This window comes from Neolamprologus brichardi, chromosome 12 (genome assembly GCF_056152115.1).
Source record: "Neolamprologus brichardi isolate AB-2024 chromosome 12, ASM5615211v1, whole genome shotgun sequence".
Lineage (NCBI taxonomy): Eukaryota > Metazoa > Chordata > Actinopteri > Cichliformes > Cichlidae > Neolamprologus > Neolamprologus brichardi.
The window spans coordinates 32,184,269-32,195,823 of NC_142115.1; the positions used below are offsets into that span (position 1 = coordinate 32,184,269).

An 11,555-nucleotide genomic window follows, 5' to 3' on the forward strand; every position below is an offset into this window, starting at 1 on the left:
GGATTATGAAAGTGGAGAATACACAGTTGTTGCTGGTCAGACTGTGACAGTGAAGAAGAGTCTCCACAGGATCAGAGTCCAGCTGAACTATGACAGGGGGGAGGTGTCCTTCTATGACCCTGAAGACATGACTCACATCTACACTCACAGAGACACTTTGACTGAGAAACATTTTGCATATTATTTTATTGAAGAGACAGAATATGTCAAATCATCTGATTTCAAAATCTGTCACGTTTATATTTCATTGAAAACATCAATGAGGACAAAGTGATTTTTTAACCATCTGTGTTTTTTTCTCTTTTTCCTAGTCTTTAAGGAATTATTTAACATTTTGTTTAGATAATTTTTAAATACAGTATATCCCCTAAGAATAAATGTACAGTTTATATTATACATATAAAACCAAAGAAGAGTCTTATTTGAACTTTTGGTTTGCTTGTTTTTTAACGGTTATCATGCTGCAACATTCTGTCGTTACTTAATAATCTCAAACATGATTTATATTACTCCTCAGGGTTGTTTACATGACGACTGATTTTTTGTGAGAGATCTGTTTTAATTGTTGCAAAGTTATTTTACTTCATTGATTTTAGTTTCAGTTAGTTTCCAGTCTGTGTTTGCTCATATCAGTTTAGTTTTTATTGTTTAAAACTGTTTCAGTTTGTTTAGTTTTTTTATTAGTTTCAGTTTTTTTTTTATTATTATTGTATGGAGCGCATATGTTAGAGGCACGATTTACAAAACACACTGTAGGTGTAACTAGGTGAGCATAAGGAATAGCACAATATATACAAATCACCAAATAATAAATATCCAGGGTTGACATATGCGATTATAAATAAATATCCAGAAAATAGACAGCAACATTACCAAGCAGGAAGGAGCATGTGCAAAAGGATGTAACTATTGCAGTGTTTACAGTGTGTTAGATGGAGGAGTTGTACAGGGAGATGGCCACAGGCAGGAATGATTTCCTGTGTCGTTCAGTGGCGCTTTTTGGTAATCTCAGTCTCTCACTGAACGTGCTCCTGTGGCTAGCCAGCATGTCATGGAGTGGGTGGAAGGTATTGTCCAACATTGTCTTTATCTTGGACAACATTCACCTCTCTGACACCGCCTTAAGAGAGTCAAGCTCCATACCCACAACATTACTGGCCTTGTGGATCAGTTTATTGAGTCTGTTGGCATCAGCAATGCTCAACCTGCTGCCCCAGCATGCAACAGCATAGAGGATAGCTCTGGCCACAACAGACTCATAGAAATTTCTGAGCATTGTCCGACAGATGTTGAAGGACCTCAGCCGCCTCAGAAAATAGAGACGACACTGGCCCTTCCTGTAAAGTGCAGTGGTATTTTTGACCGAGTCAAATTTATTGTTTATGTGTACTCTGAGATATTTATAGTGCTCCACAATGTCCACGTTGACCCCCTTGAGTGTCAAAGGGGGCAAGGGTTTCCTAAACTCCACAATTAATTCCTTGGTCATGAGTCTGCACACAGACGTCGTGTTGAACAGATGGCGCTATGGTGAGGTCAGAATAACTAAGAGCTGATTACACTCAAAATGGAGACTTTTTTTTTTATCTGCCTTGAAAGTTAAATGTTGCTACGAGGGGCTTCATAGTGGAGGCAAAAGTGATGCTCAGATAAAGACAAACAAGGAGCCAAAGGAAGGAGGCAGCTGCAGGTCTCTCTCTTAAGAATCTAACACAAGATAAGCTCATACAGTGGCAATTAAACGTTATTAAAACAGCAAATAGCTTTTATCAGTGTGGTTGGTTTTAAGGTTGATTTAAAAATTTGCATTCTTTTCTAAACACAAGAGAGTTCAGCTTATTTCAATATATAACAAAGAAAATGAAGATATCATTTTTTCATTGTTAAAAATCGCGCAGTTAGAAGTAAACTGTGTGTCGAAAACATTAATAGATCAGGTCACCTGCTGGTTTGAAATACTCTCCTTCCTACTTTATTATGAGTAAGCAACAGGGGCACAGGCAATAATCTCGGAGTGGGCAAAAAGACGTGATAGAGGCGGATGGAAGTGAAGAGAGCGTGGAAAATAAAGGTTTTCTACCACAGAGAAGGGCTTTTGAGTAAGTGGTGAAAATGGTTTTTGGGTAAATGAAGAGGGATGAATCATAATAAATTTAAATGAATATACTTTTAAATAATTTCTATTTTATTATTTCTAAATATGAATTTAATTGTAAAACTCTGGCAGCCTGTTCTTTGTGGGCGGGATCTATTTTCAATGAGCCAATATGGAACGTTGTGGAGGGCGGGGCCTGTTTCAAACATGAAAGCCAAGAGAATGGGGCCATGACGTCACAGTCAACTCAAGTCCTTAAACAGCCAGCTGAAACTGCACACTAGACAAGCACGTTTCTTACCTACAGTCACGAGCGATTCACTAGATGAACTTTTGTTCTGCTACCCTCAGTCAAATCTGAATATCTGATTTATTGTAACACTGCAGCTTTGTTTTAAATGTCAAAAATGAGCAACCAGAAAGGAAAACCACAATTTATGTGCACTCTGCCAAAAAGTACACTGGATGACCTCATTAAGGTTAGGAAAGCCTTCCAAAACACTCTGTCTGAAAATCAGCTTTTAAAAGAGGATACAAAGGAAGCTAGACAGCAAATCAAACAGCTGATGGGCCAAATTTCACTGATGCGTGCCAAGCTGGACCAATATGAGATCCAAGCTGGAGAACTCACTGATGAGTCAGTGTCACGCAAAGTGCAAATGAGGAGCACCACTAACGAAAAAGGGGATCAGGCTTGTTCAGATCAGGAAAAGACCAGCATCTTTGACCTTGAGATGAACCGTCTGGAAGAGAAGCTTCAGCAGAGGGACAGCGAAATCCTGATCCTCAAACAGGACAAGGACAGTCTGTCTGCAGAACTTGCACAGCTTCAGAAAGGCAAGGAAGAAAAAATTATGTGCACTCTGCCAAAAAGTGTTCTGGACAAACTTACTCAGGTTAGGAAAGCCTTTCAAAACACTCTGTCGGAAAATCAACTTTTCAAAGAGGATTCAAAGACAGCCAGACAGCAAGTCAAACAGCTGTTGGCCCAAATTTCACTGATGCGTACCAAGCTGGAACAATATGGGATCCAAGCTGGAGAAGAAAAAGAGGAACAGACTTGTTCAGATCAGGAAAAGACCAGCATCTTTGACCTTGAGATGAACCGTCTGAAAGAGCAGCTCAGGCAGAGGGACAGTGAAATCCTGATCCTGAAACAGGAGAAGGACGGTCTGTCTGCCGAGCTCGCAAAGCTTCAGAAACACGAGGCCCCTCTGAAAGAAACTCAGTGGAATCAGAAAACACAGACAGAAAATCTGGAGGAAGAAAAAGAGAAAGTTCTGGAAGATCAGAAACTGATGAAGGACACAAAAGAAATGCAGAACAAACTGGACACGCAGAGAAAAGAATTAGCGGAGGCTAATACGGAGATAGAAGACACGGCAACCCCAGAGTCCTCCTCATTAGAAATGCAGGAGGTGAATCGGAGCGCTGAGAAGGGCGGAGTCAACACGAAAACACTGAACATGGGGGAAAAGTTGTGTGTCCACAGAGTTATTCAGTTGGTGGTTTCACAGGCCATAGAAAAAGTCTCTTCTAAATACAAGCTCTTTACAGAGCGCCTGACTCCTGACTGCATCAGCGATCGCCTGATTGAGAGAATCTGGCCTGAAATTGAGCTGAAACATTTGGACCTATCCCCAAAAAGGCTGAAAAAGATACACAAGACCATTCTCAAGGATCTGTGCCAAACACACAACTGCAAGGAAAAGTATCTGATTTTTAATCTGAGGGAACAACTTGATAATATCACTGTCCCAACCTTCACCAAACACCTGTTGGCTTTACCAAGACGAGTACTCAGTGTCTCTAAAAACAGGGAAGAGTACAAAGAAGTGGTGAAAAATTTCACTAAAGATCTGGTAATGCACGCTATGAGCCGAGAAAATGAGACAGCGACATGGCATCCAGGAACATCAGATTTCATTATACAGAGGCTTTCCAATAAGATCTGGAACAAAATCTTGTCCAAATCCTACAAAATGTCCTTAGAGAACATTGAACAGCTCAGCCTGACGGTGTACAACGAACTCCATGACAGGTGGCCTTCTCCAGTCTTCTTAATGAAGTCAAACAACCCAGTGGTTGACGAAGTAATCGTCAAAACCTTCAAAACACATGCCAAACTGAGGAGCCAAAATGTCATCCTTAGGGCTTTCTCATGTGCACGCTAAAATTGAACTGAAACGTGCATGTGATTATGTGACAAAACTCTGAAACTGACTTAAAATATGCATTTACATTGGGCAATCTAAATTTAATTTTAAAACCAGAGTGGTTAAAAAATAACCACTCTTCTCTTCCCAACTTCCTTCCCTCATCACCAACTGGCCGAGGCAGATGGCCACCCCATCCCAGAGCCTGGTTCTGCCGCAGGTTTCTCTCTTTTAAAAGTGAGTTTTTCCTTCCCACTGTCGCCAAAGTGCTTGCTCTAGGGGGTTGGAGTTTTGGTGCATTATTGTAGGGTCTTGACCTTACAATATAAAGCCCCATGAGGGAAGTGTTGTTGGGGTTTGGTGCTGTTTCTTAACTCAAAATGTCCAATTACAACAGGACATTTTGAGTTGAGAAACAGCACCAAACCACTAAACAAAAGAAAATAAAAATTAATAATAAAAAAGATCAAATTGAATATATTTGTGCTTTGTTCTATTTGCTTTAAATTTGCTAAGAATGTCATATCAGATCAGAATTGTGTGTCTCAATATCATGTATCATAGCATCATTGTGTAGGCCAATTTGAAGTGGATGTTATAGTAATGTCTTTCTGTACGTGTGTACAAACCAGTGGTGAAAAACACAGGAGATACGCAAAGAATAACCGGTGTTTGAGGTTCCAGATCCCCAGAATTGATATTTTCACCGAATGGTCTTTTCTGTCTGCCAGTGTGTCATGCAGTTTTCAAGATTATAGACCTTGGCAAAGAAAAAAGGTTCCCCACTCCAGCTCTTGGGAATCCATATACCCTTCATATCAATATAACTTTTCAGACAACAATTAATTATTTTAAATTTTAGTAAAAAGCCTTCAACCTGGTTTTATTTAGATTTATTTAGATTGTGTTCACTGACACATCTGAATTCAAACTGATAAACAGGATTTAAAAGGAGGGAGCGATGGACACTGAGCAGCAGATCAGTCAGTGTAGAAACAGGACATAAGTTTAAGGGACGGGGGGATAATTTGATTGTGATCATTTTTGATCTGACTCAGTAGTGCTGGCTTCTCTCCCGGACACATCTTTCCCTTACATGCAGGTCACTGATGTAGAATAGAATAGAATAGAATAGAATAGAATAGAATAAAATAGAATAGAATTTTATTAATCTCTATGGGAAGGTCCATTTATTGTATATTCTTCAGGATGTGGTTTCTGTGTCTGTTCCTTTTATCCTCACATGCAGCTCAACTTTAAAAAGCAGTGCAGCTGCATGGTTGCACATGATTATTTCCTATTGTGATGGCTGCAGTTTGTTAGGAAAAATGAGCCAATCAATCATGTAGATTCCTGATTTATTATTTTAAATGACATCAGTGCCATTTCAGTCCTAACTGTGCAGCCCTGATCAATAATCTGAATGGAAACTGGTTCTTCTTTACACTGATGAACTGCTGATGTCTCTGACTGGATTGTCTGTTTGATTTGACACTTAAGTTATTGTGTAGTTACATTACAACCATCAATCTGCCACCAGTGTATGATTGTGCTTTATTTTGTAAATGGACTGGTACTTACATGGTACTTTTGTATTATATTTGCCTGTGCACTTTTATCCTAACATGCACACACACTCACACAGTCATCAGGGTAAAATCAGGGTTCAGAGTCTTGCAGGAGGTGGAGACGGGATTGAACTGCTGACTCTCTAATTAGTAGATGACTCACTGACACAAAGACTCACCATCCCTTTGAGTAACTGCACCCTTGCTGAAGCTCATTCACTCATTGAAGTGCCTCTGATGAAGTAGGTCTTACAGACGGTGACCATCTGAAGCTGAAAAAAAAGAATAGAAAAACTCAGGTTAGTGATGTGAGAGTGAATGAATAGTGGCATTGTAAAGCGCTTTGGGTGCCTTGAAAAGCGCTATATAAATCCAATCCATTATTAAACAGGTGGTGAATGCTGTGATTTACTAGGATTTTATGATGCTCATGTTTTTTTTTTCTTACACCACCAGTTATGATTCATTCCTAGGTCAGATTCATGTAAACTAAAGAAACATCAAAATAATTTAAAGATACATGTTACACGGAAAAAAAAAAAAAAAAAAAGGTTTTCTAACACACACACGGGCCGATTGTGGCTCAAGAGTTGGGAGTTCACCTTGTAATCGGAAGGTTGCCGGTTCTTGGTCGTTGTGTCCTTGGGCAAGACACTTCACCCGTTGCTTACTGGTGGTGGTCAGAGGGCCCGGTGACGCCAGTGTCCGGCAGCCTCGCCTCTGTCAGTGCGCCCCAGGGTGGCTGTGGCTACAATGTAGCTTGCCATCACCAGTGTGTGAATGTGTGGATGACAGGTTGTGTAAAGTGCTTTGGGGTCCTTAGGGACTAGTAAAGCGCTATACAAATACAGGCCATTTACCATTACATTACACGATTAAATTCAATGCTATATTTTAAATATATTTTTACAACAGAGACACATTATGCATAGAAAAGAAAATGTAATTCATAGGATTTTTGTTAGTTGTTTTTTTTCCGGGTTTACAAGAAATTAACAGAAAAACAATGGACCTCTGAGAATAGGAGCTAAAAATGATTGAATATATATATCAGTTTAGCCAAAATCGTAGCATAATTTATATAGTCACACTTAAAATTTAACCTCAATTTCACATGGTTCTTATTTAGCATGGAATTTTCCTTTGACATCTATAACAAAGAAATTGCGACATCTAGTGGGGACTGAGTCAAATGATAGGTTCATTACTATCAGTTCCACCCATTGCAGAGAAAATAAAGCAGACGTCTCTTAACTTTTGAATGATTTCTGGATCTTCTGATGATTTATAATTAGGTTTTAAATTTGATTTTGAAACTTCAATGTTATTCTTTAACTGGTTTCTTTGATTATTGAAAATGACAAAATGTGTCTGTGAAGTGAAATAAATCAAATTCAGTGATTCTGTTGTTGATGTGTTTGACTGAAAATCAGCTTTTTAGACACATTCAGTCATTAGTTTAGTTTTATTTAACATGGACACTCACTTTCATTGTTCTTTTTAGATTTAACTGACTCCTTAGAATAAAAGATTATTTGCTTCTGTTGGTTTGTAAATATTCTTGTTGTGCTGAAGCTGTTTTCTTGAAATAATCATAATCAGATTTTATAAAATTCAGTTTATTTTAAGCAACTACATTTAAAATTGTTATTTTTATTTTCAGACCTGCATTCACATTTAACCTCAACTCTCTTAAACTGCATATCAGAGAAGACTTGTGCAGTTTGTTTTGATGGAGTCACTGATTCTCACTTTGGTCTGATCCCAGTGTGCCATGGTCCGTGGGGGTACCTGGAGGGTGTTTCCTTCTGTTGCTGCTTTACCATCCCTTTGGGGCGGGGACTTCGGTGCTTCAACTGAGCCTCAGCTTCAAGCAATCAGCTGGAGACCTACTTCAGCTGTCTCAACCGGCTCCTCCGTGCCAGTTTGTTCCACCCTTCTCGGTGGTAAATGACGTTTCCCTTTGTGGTTTTCCTTGTGTGACTTAGCTCTCAGAGTAATTTCTGTCTTCCCTTCGTACAGCAGAGTTCCTATCCTGGCTTTCACCTTACGGGGACAGTCCCCGCCTCCCAGCCTACTCGTCCGCCTGCCCTCCAACCCCCACGCTTCAGCTTGGGACCCTTCAGACGCTTTCCACGGACCTCTCCCCTCCCTTCAGTGATTCTAACCCGGACTGGCACAGTAAGGCGAACAATTCTTCAGTTTCTAGTTATCTATGCTCCAGTTTTCCCTTCCGATTATAACTACCTCTTCCTCTGTTACAGAATATTCCCACGGCTCACTGACCTCCTCCCCGTCTCTGCAACTAGCCTGATTGGCCCCCCTTGTCACGTTAGGTCACTTTTTCGATTAAAATTCACTGTAAGCATTCCTCGCCCGTGTTTGTCTGCATTTTTGGGTCCACTTTCCTGATCGAACCCGTTGGTTCATGACACAGTGTGAAACATTACCAGGCAGAAATCAAATGTAATCATGGATAAAGTTTACATTCTCACAGCTGATCTGCATCTTTATAAACTCTAACTTATGTTTTTAACAGTAAATTTAAAGCTGCAGAGATGTTTGATGAAGGTCCAACTTTATAATATTGGTATTTATTTGTATATTATATTTACTCACAAGACAAAGTTCATATTTTCTTCTCTGGTAAAAATATTTTTCCAACATTTTATTTCCACGTTCTCACATTTTATTATATATGACTCATTACATGTTAGTTGTGACGTTACTCAATAAGTAAAGCAAAAACACTTTTCTCATTTCATCTCTAAAAACTGCAAATACACAAATAAAACATTTTTTTCTTTAGTATTTCCATAAACTTTAGCTCTAAATACATCATTTGTTATGCGTTTGGAGATTTAAAGTCAGTAAGATTATTAAGAGAGCAAGAAGGTAGATTATTAATTAAAAACTAATAAAACTTTATTTCTCCTCTTTGCAGACTGAATCTTGTTTTTCAGTCCTGAGCACAGACCTGCTGACATGTTGGAGAAGCAAACAAAGTATTTGTTTAGTCAGTCTGCCCTGAGCCATAGTCTTTGTGACACTTTTTATACTTTATTCATATTTTTTAAATTTGTTTATGTAACCAGATAAGGGGCAGAAAAGTGATGATGGTACTAAGGGTCTGTACCATAGCTTCTTCCTTTGACTATAAACATCACAGCAGTTATTCTAACACTTTGCTGAGGTATAACAAGGCACAGCACTAAAATGAATGTGCATCAATACAAACTCACCAGAGCAGTTTGGTTCATGCTAAATGTCTGAACTCAGCTCTGCTTCAAAGTTAGTGAATTCTCCCTCTAACAACACATTAGACTCATCAGTTTCAATCATGTACATTTTTATAAACGTATCTAGCATGACTCATTTCATCACAGCAGCACACAGAGGACAAAAGACACCGGCCCTGGTTCCTGTCACAGCTGGGATTTCATCCTGCTTTCATCCTGACGGGCCGTCGTAGTCTAATCACAACATAGCATAGCTGAATTCTTATATAATAAATCATCTTCAGTTCCTTCTCCTTATTGAAATATCTGTTTAGTTTAAAAAAAAAACACTTAGAGAAGTCGAAAATTTTTCAATTTTCACTCTTGTGTTTTTTGTGAAGAACAACCTGGAAACTGTCTGAATTACTGTGACAGCGCCCTCTAGCGAATACAAATATTATATGCACATTTCAGTTTACCACGTGACTGTGATTCGTGAAAATGAAAGTAAATTTCGACTTTTTTTAAACTGAGCTGAGACGCCATTACAGGGAGTCAGATCTCTGCTAAGAACACACGTTTGGAGGATTTTTATCAGAAAGTTCAAGAGACACTAATTTGGTGAGTTAAAAATACTTAAAGATCAAATGGCTGAGAAACTCGGACTTGTTGAAAATTTCCTGAGCTGCCATGTGTGTTCAGAGACTTTCAGAGATCCTGTGTCTCTGAGCTGCAACCACAGCTTCTGTTCAAGCTGCCTGCAGAAATTCTGGGAACAAACTAAAAACAAAAACTGTCCCATTTGTAAAAGAAGATTTTCGAAGGATCATCCAGATGTGAACTTTGCTCTGAAAGAACTTGCTGATTCATTTGCTGGGAGACAAAAATCTGGATCATCTGAGACAGAAAAGAGAGAGAAGAAATTAACAGTGGTGTGCAGTAAACATGAGGAAGTGCCTAAACTGTTCTGTGTGGACGAGCAGAGAGCTGTGTGTCCTGTGTCTGACTTTTCTCTCCACCAGAGTCACAAAGTGGTTCCTGTAGAAGAAGCAGTCAGTGACCTGAAGGAGCAGCTGAAATCTGACTTAAAGTCTCTGCAGGACAAGAGGAACAAATACAAACAAGTGGAGGAAACATACAATGAAATGAGGGAACACATGAAGAAGCAGCTGTTGTCCACAGAGAGGCAGATCAGAACAGAGTTCAAGAAGCTCCAGCAGTTCCTGAAAGAGGAAGAGGAGTCCAGACTGGCAGCTCTGAGGGAGGAAGAGGAGCAGAAGGGGAGGACTATCAGCAGAGAGATGAAGATGATTGAGGAGCAGATCTCCTCTCTGTCAGACAGCATCTCTGCTGTTGAAGAAGAGCTGCAGAAACACAGCGTGCCATTCCTCAGCAGTTATAAAGACACTCAGAGCAGAGCCAGAGCCCAGAGCTCAGTGTCAGATCCACAGCTGGTCTCAGGAGCACTGATAGATGTGGCCAAACACCTGGGCAACCTGTCCTTCAGAGTGTGGGAGAAGATGAAGGAGAAGGTCCACTTCAGTACTGTCATTCTGGACCCAAACACTGCACACCCCCGTCTCTATCTGTCTGATGATCTGACCAGTGTGAAATATGGAGACACAAAACAGCAGCTTCCTGATAATCCAGAGAGAAACACTAATTATGCCAATGTTTTTGGCTCTGAGGGCTTCAGCTCATGGAAACACAGCTGGGAGGTGGAGGTGGGAGACCATCCTGTCTGGGTTATAGGTTTAAGTAAAGAGTCTGTTGACAGGAAGGGAGAGATTTTAGCTTCACCAAAATATGGAATCTGGTGTTTACATCATCAGAGTGGAAAATACACTAATGGTGTTGGTCAGACTGTGACAGTGAAGAAGAGTCTCCAGAGGATCAGAGTCCAGCTGGACTATGACAGGGGGGAGGTGTCCTTCTATAACCCTGAAGACATGACTCACATCTGCACTCACAGAGACACTTTCACTGAGAAACTCTTCCCATTTTTCAGTGTTGGAGAGGCAGGAGACGCCAAAACCTCTGATATCAAAATCTGTGAGACTGAGATTTCTCTGAAAACTGCAACGAGGTCTCTGTGAACTTTTCTTCTCTTGTCTCATCCTTTTAGTTACAGCTTGTTTTGTGGTTGTTTGTTTTTTAATTTAGGCAACTCCTGTTTTTATTTTTTATGAGAGAAATTGCAGAAAGAAAGATTAGTATCTGAAGCATTTTATACAATGTGATAAAAATCATTTTCAAAACACAGTAAAATTAAATGATAAAAGTAATTTTTTTTTGTTTTCTTGCAAATTCAGTTTGAAGGTCCTTAAAACTTTATATTTATTTGTTCTTTTTATGGTTGATTTTTTTTCCTTTTTTGACAAATATATAGCAGTTTCAAGTCATTGGGTGTTCATGAAACAGTTTTTAAACATTTAAACAGTGCGAAGTTGAACATACTTCCATGTGTCAGACATTGATGAACAAGCACTGATAAATGTCACTTTCCTTTCCTTCATCA

General features: G+C 39.5%; 2 protein-coding genes across 2 annotated transcripts; both read left to right on the forward strand.

Moving 5' to 3' along the window:
- The first annotated feature begins 2,327 nt into the window (after positions 1-2,327).
- On the forward strand, positions 2,328-4,715 carry LOC148100294 (uncharacterized). The gene has a single exon (XM_087849355.1). The coding sequence runs from the start codon at positions 2,494-2,496 to the stop codon at positions 4,267-4,269; it is 1,776 nt and encodes a 591-aa protein (XP_087705481.1). The 5' UTR covers positions 2,328-2,493; the 3' UTR covers positions 4,270-4,715.
- Positions 4,716-9,576: 4,861 nt separating this feature from the next.
- Positions 9,577-11,133, forward strand: LOC148100295 (nuclear factor 7, brain-like). The gene has a single exon (XM_087849372.1). It carries the CDS (start codon positions 9,685-9,687, stop codon positions 11,131-11,133), a length of 1,449 nt encoding a protein of 482 aa, XP_087705498.1. The 5' UTR covers positions 9,577-9,684.
- The last annotated feature ends 422 nt before the right edge of the window (positions 11,134-11,555 follow it).

Bases quoted from the DNA above. Each gene is read 5' to 3' on its own strand.
- LOC148100294 (XM_087849355.1), top strand. From the start codon at position 2,494: ATGTCAAAAATGAGCAACCAGAAAGGAAAACCACAATTTATGTGCACT.
- LOC148100295 (XM_087849372.1), top strand. From the start codon at position 9,685: ATGGCTGAGAAACTCGGACTTGTTGAAAATTTCCTGAGCTGCCATGTG.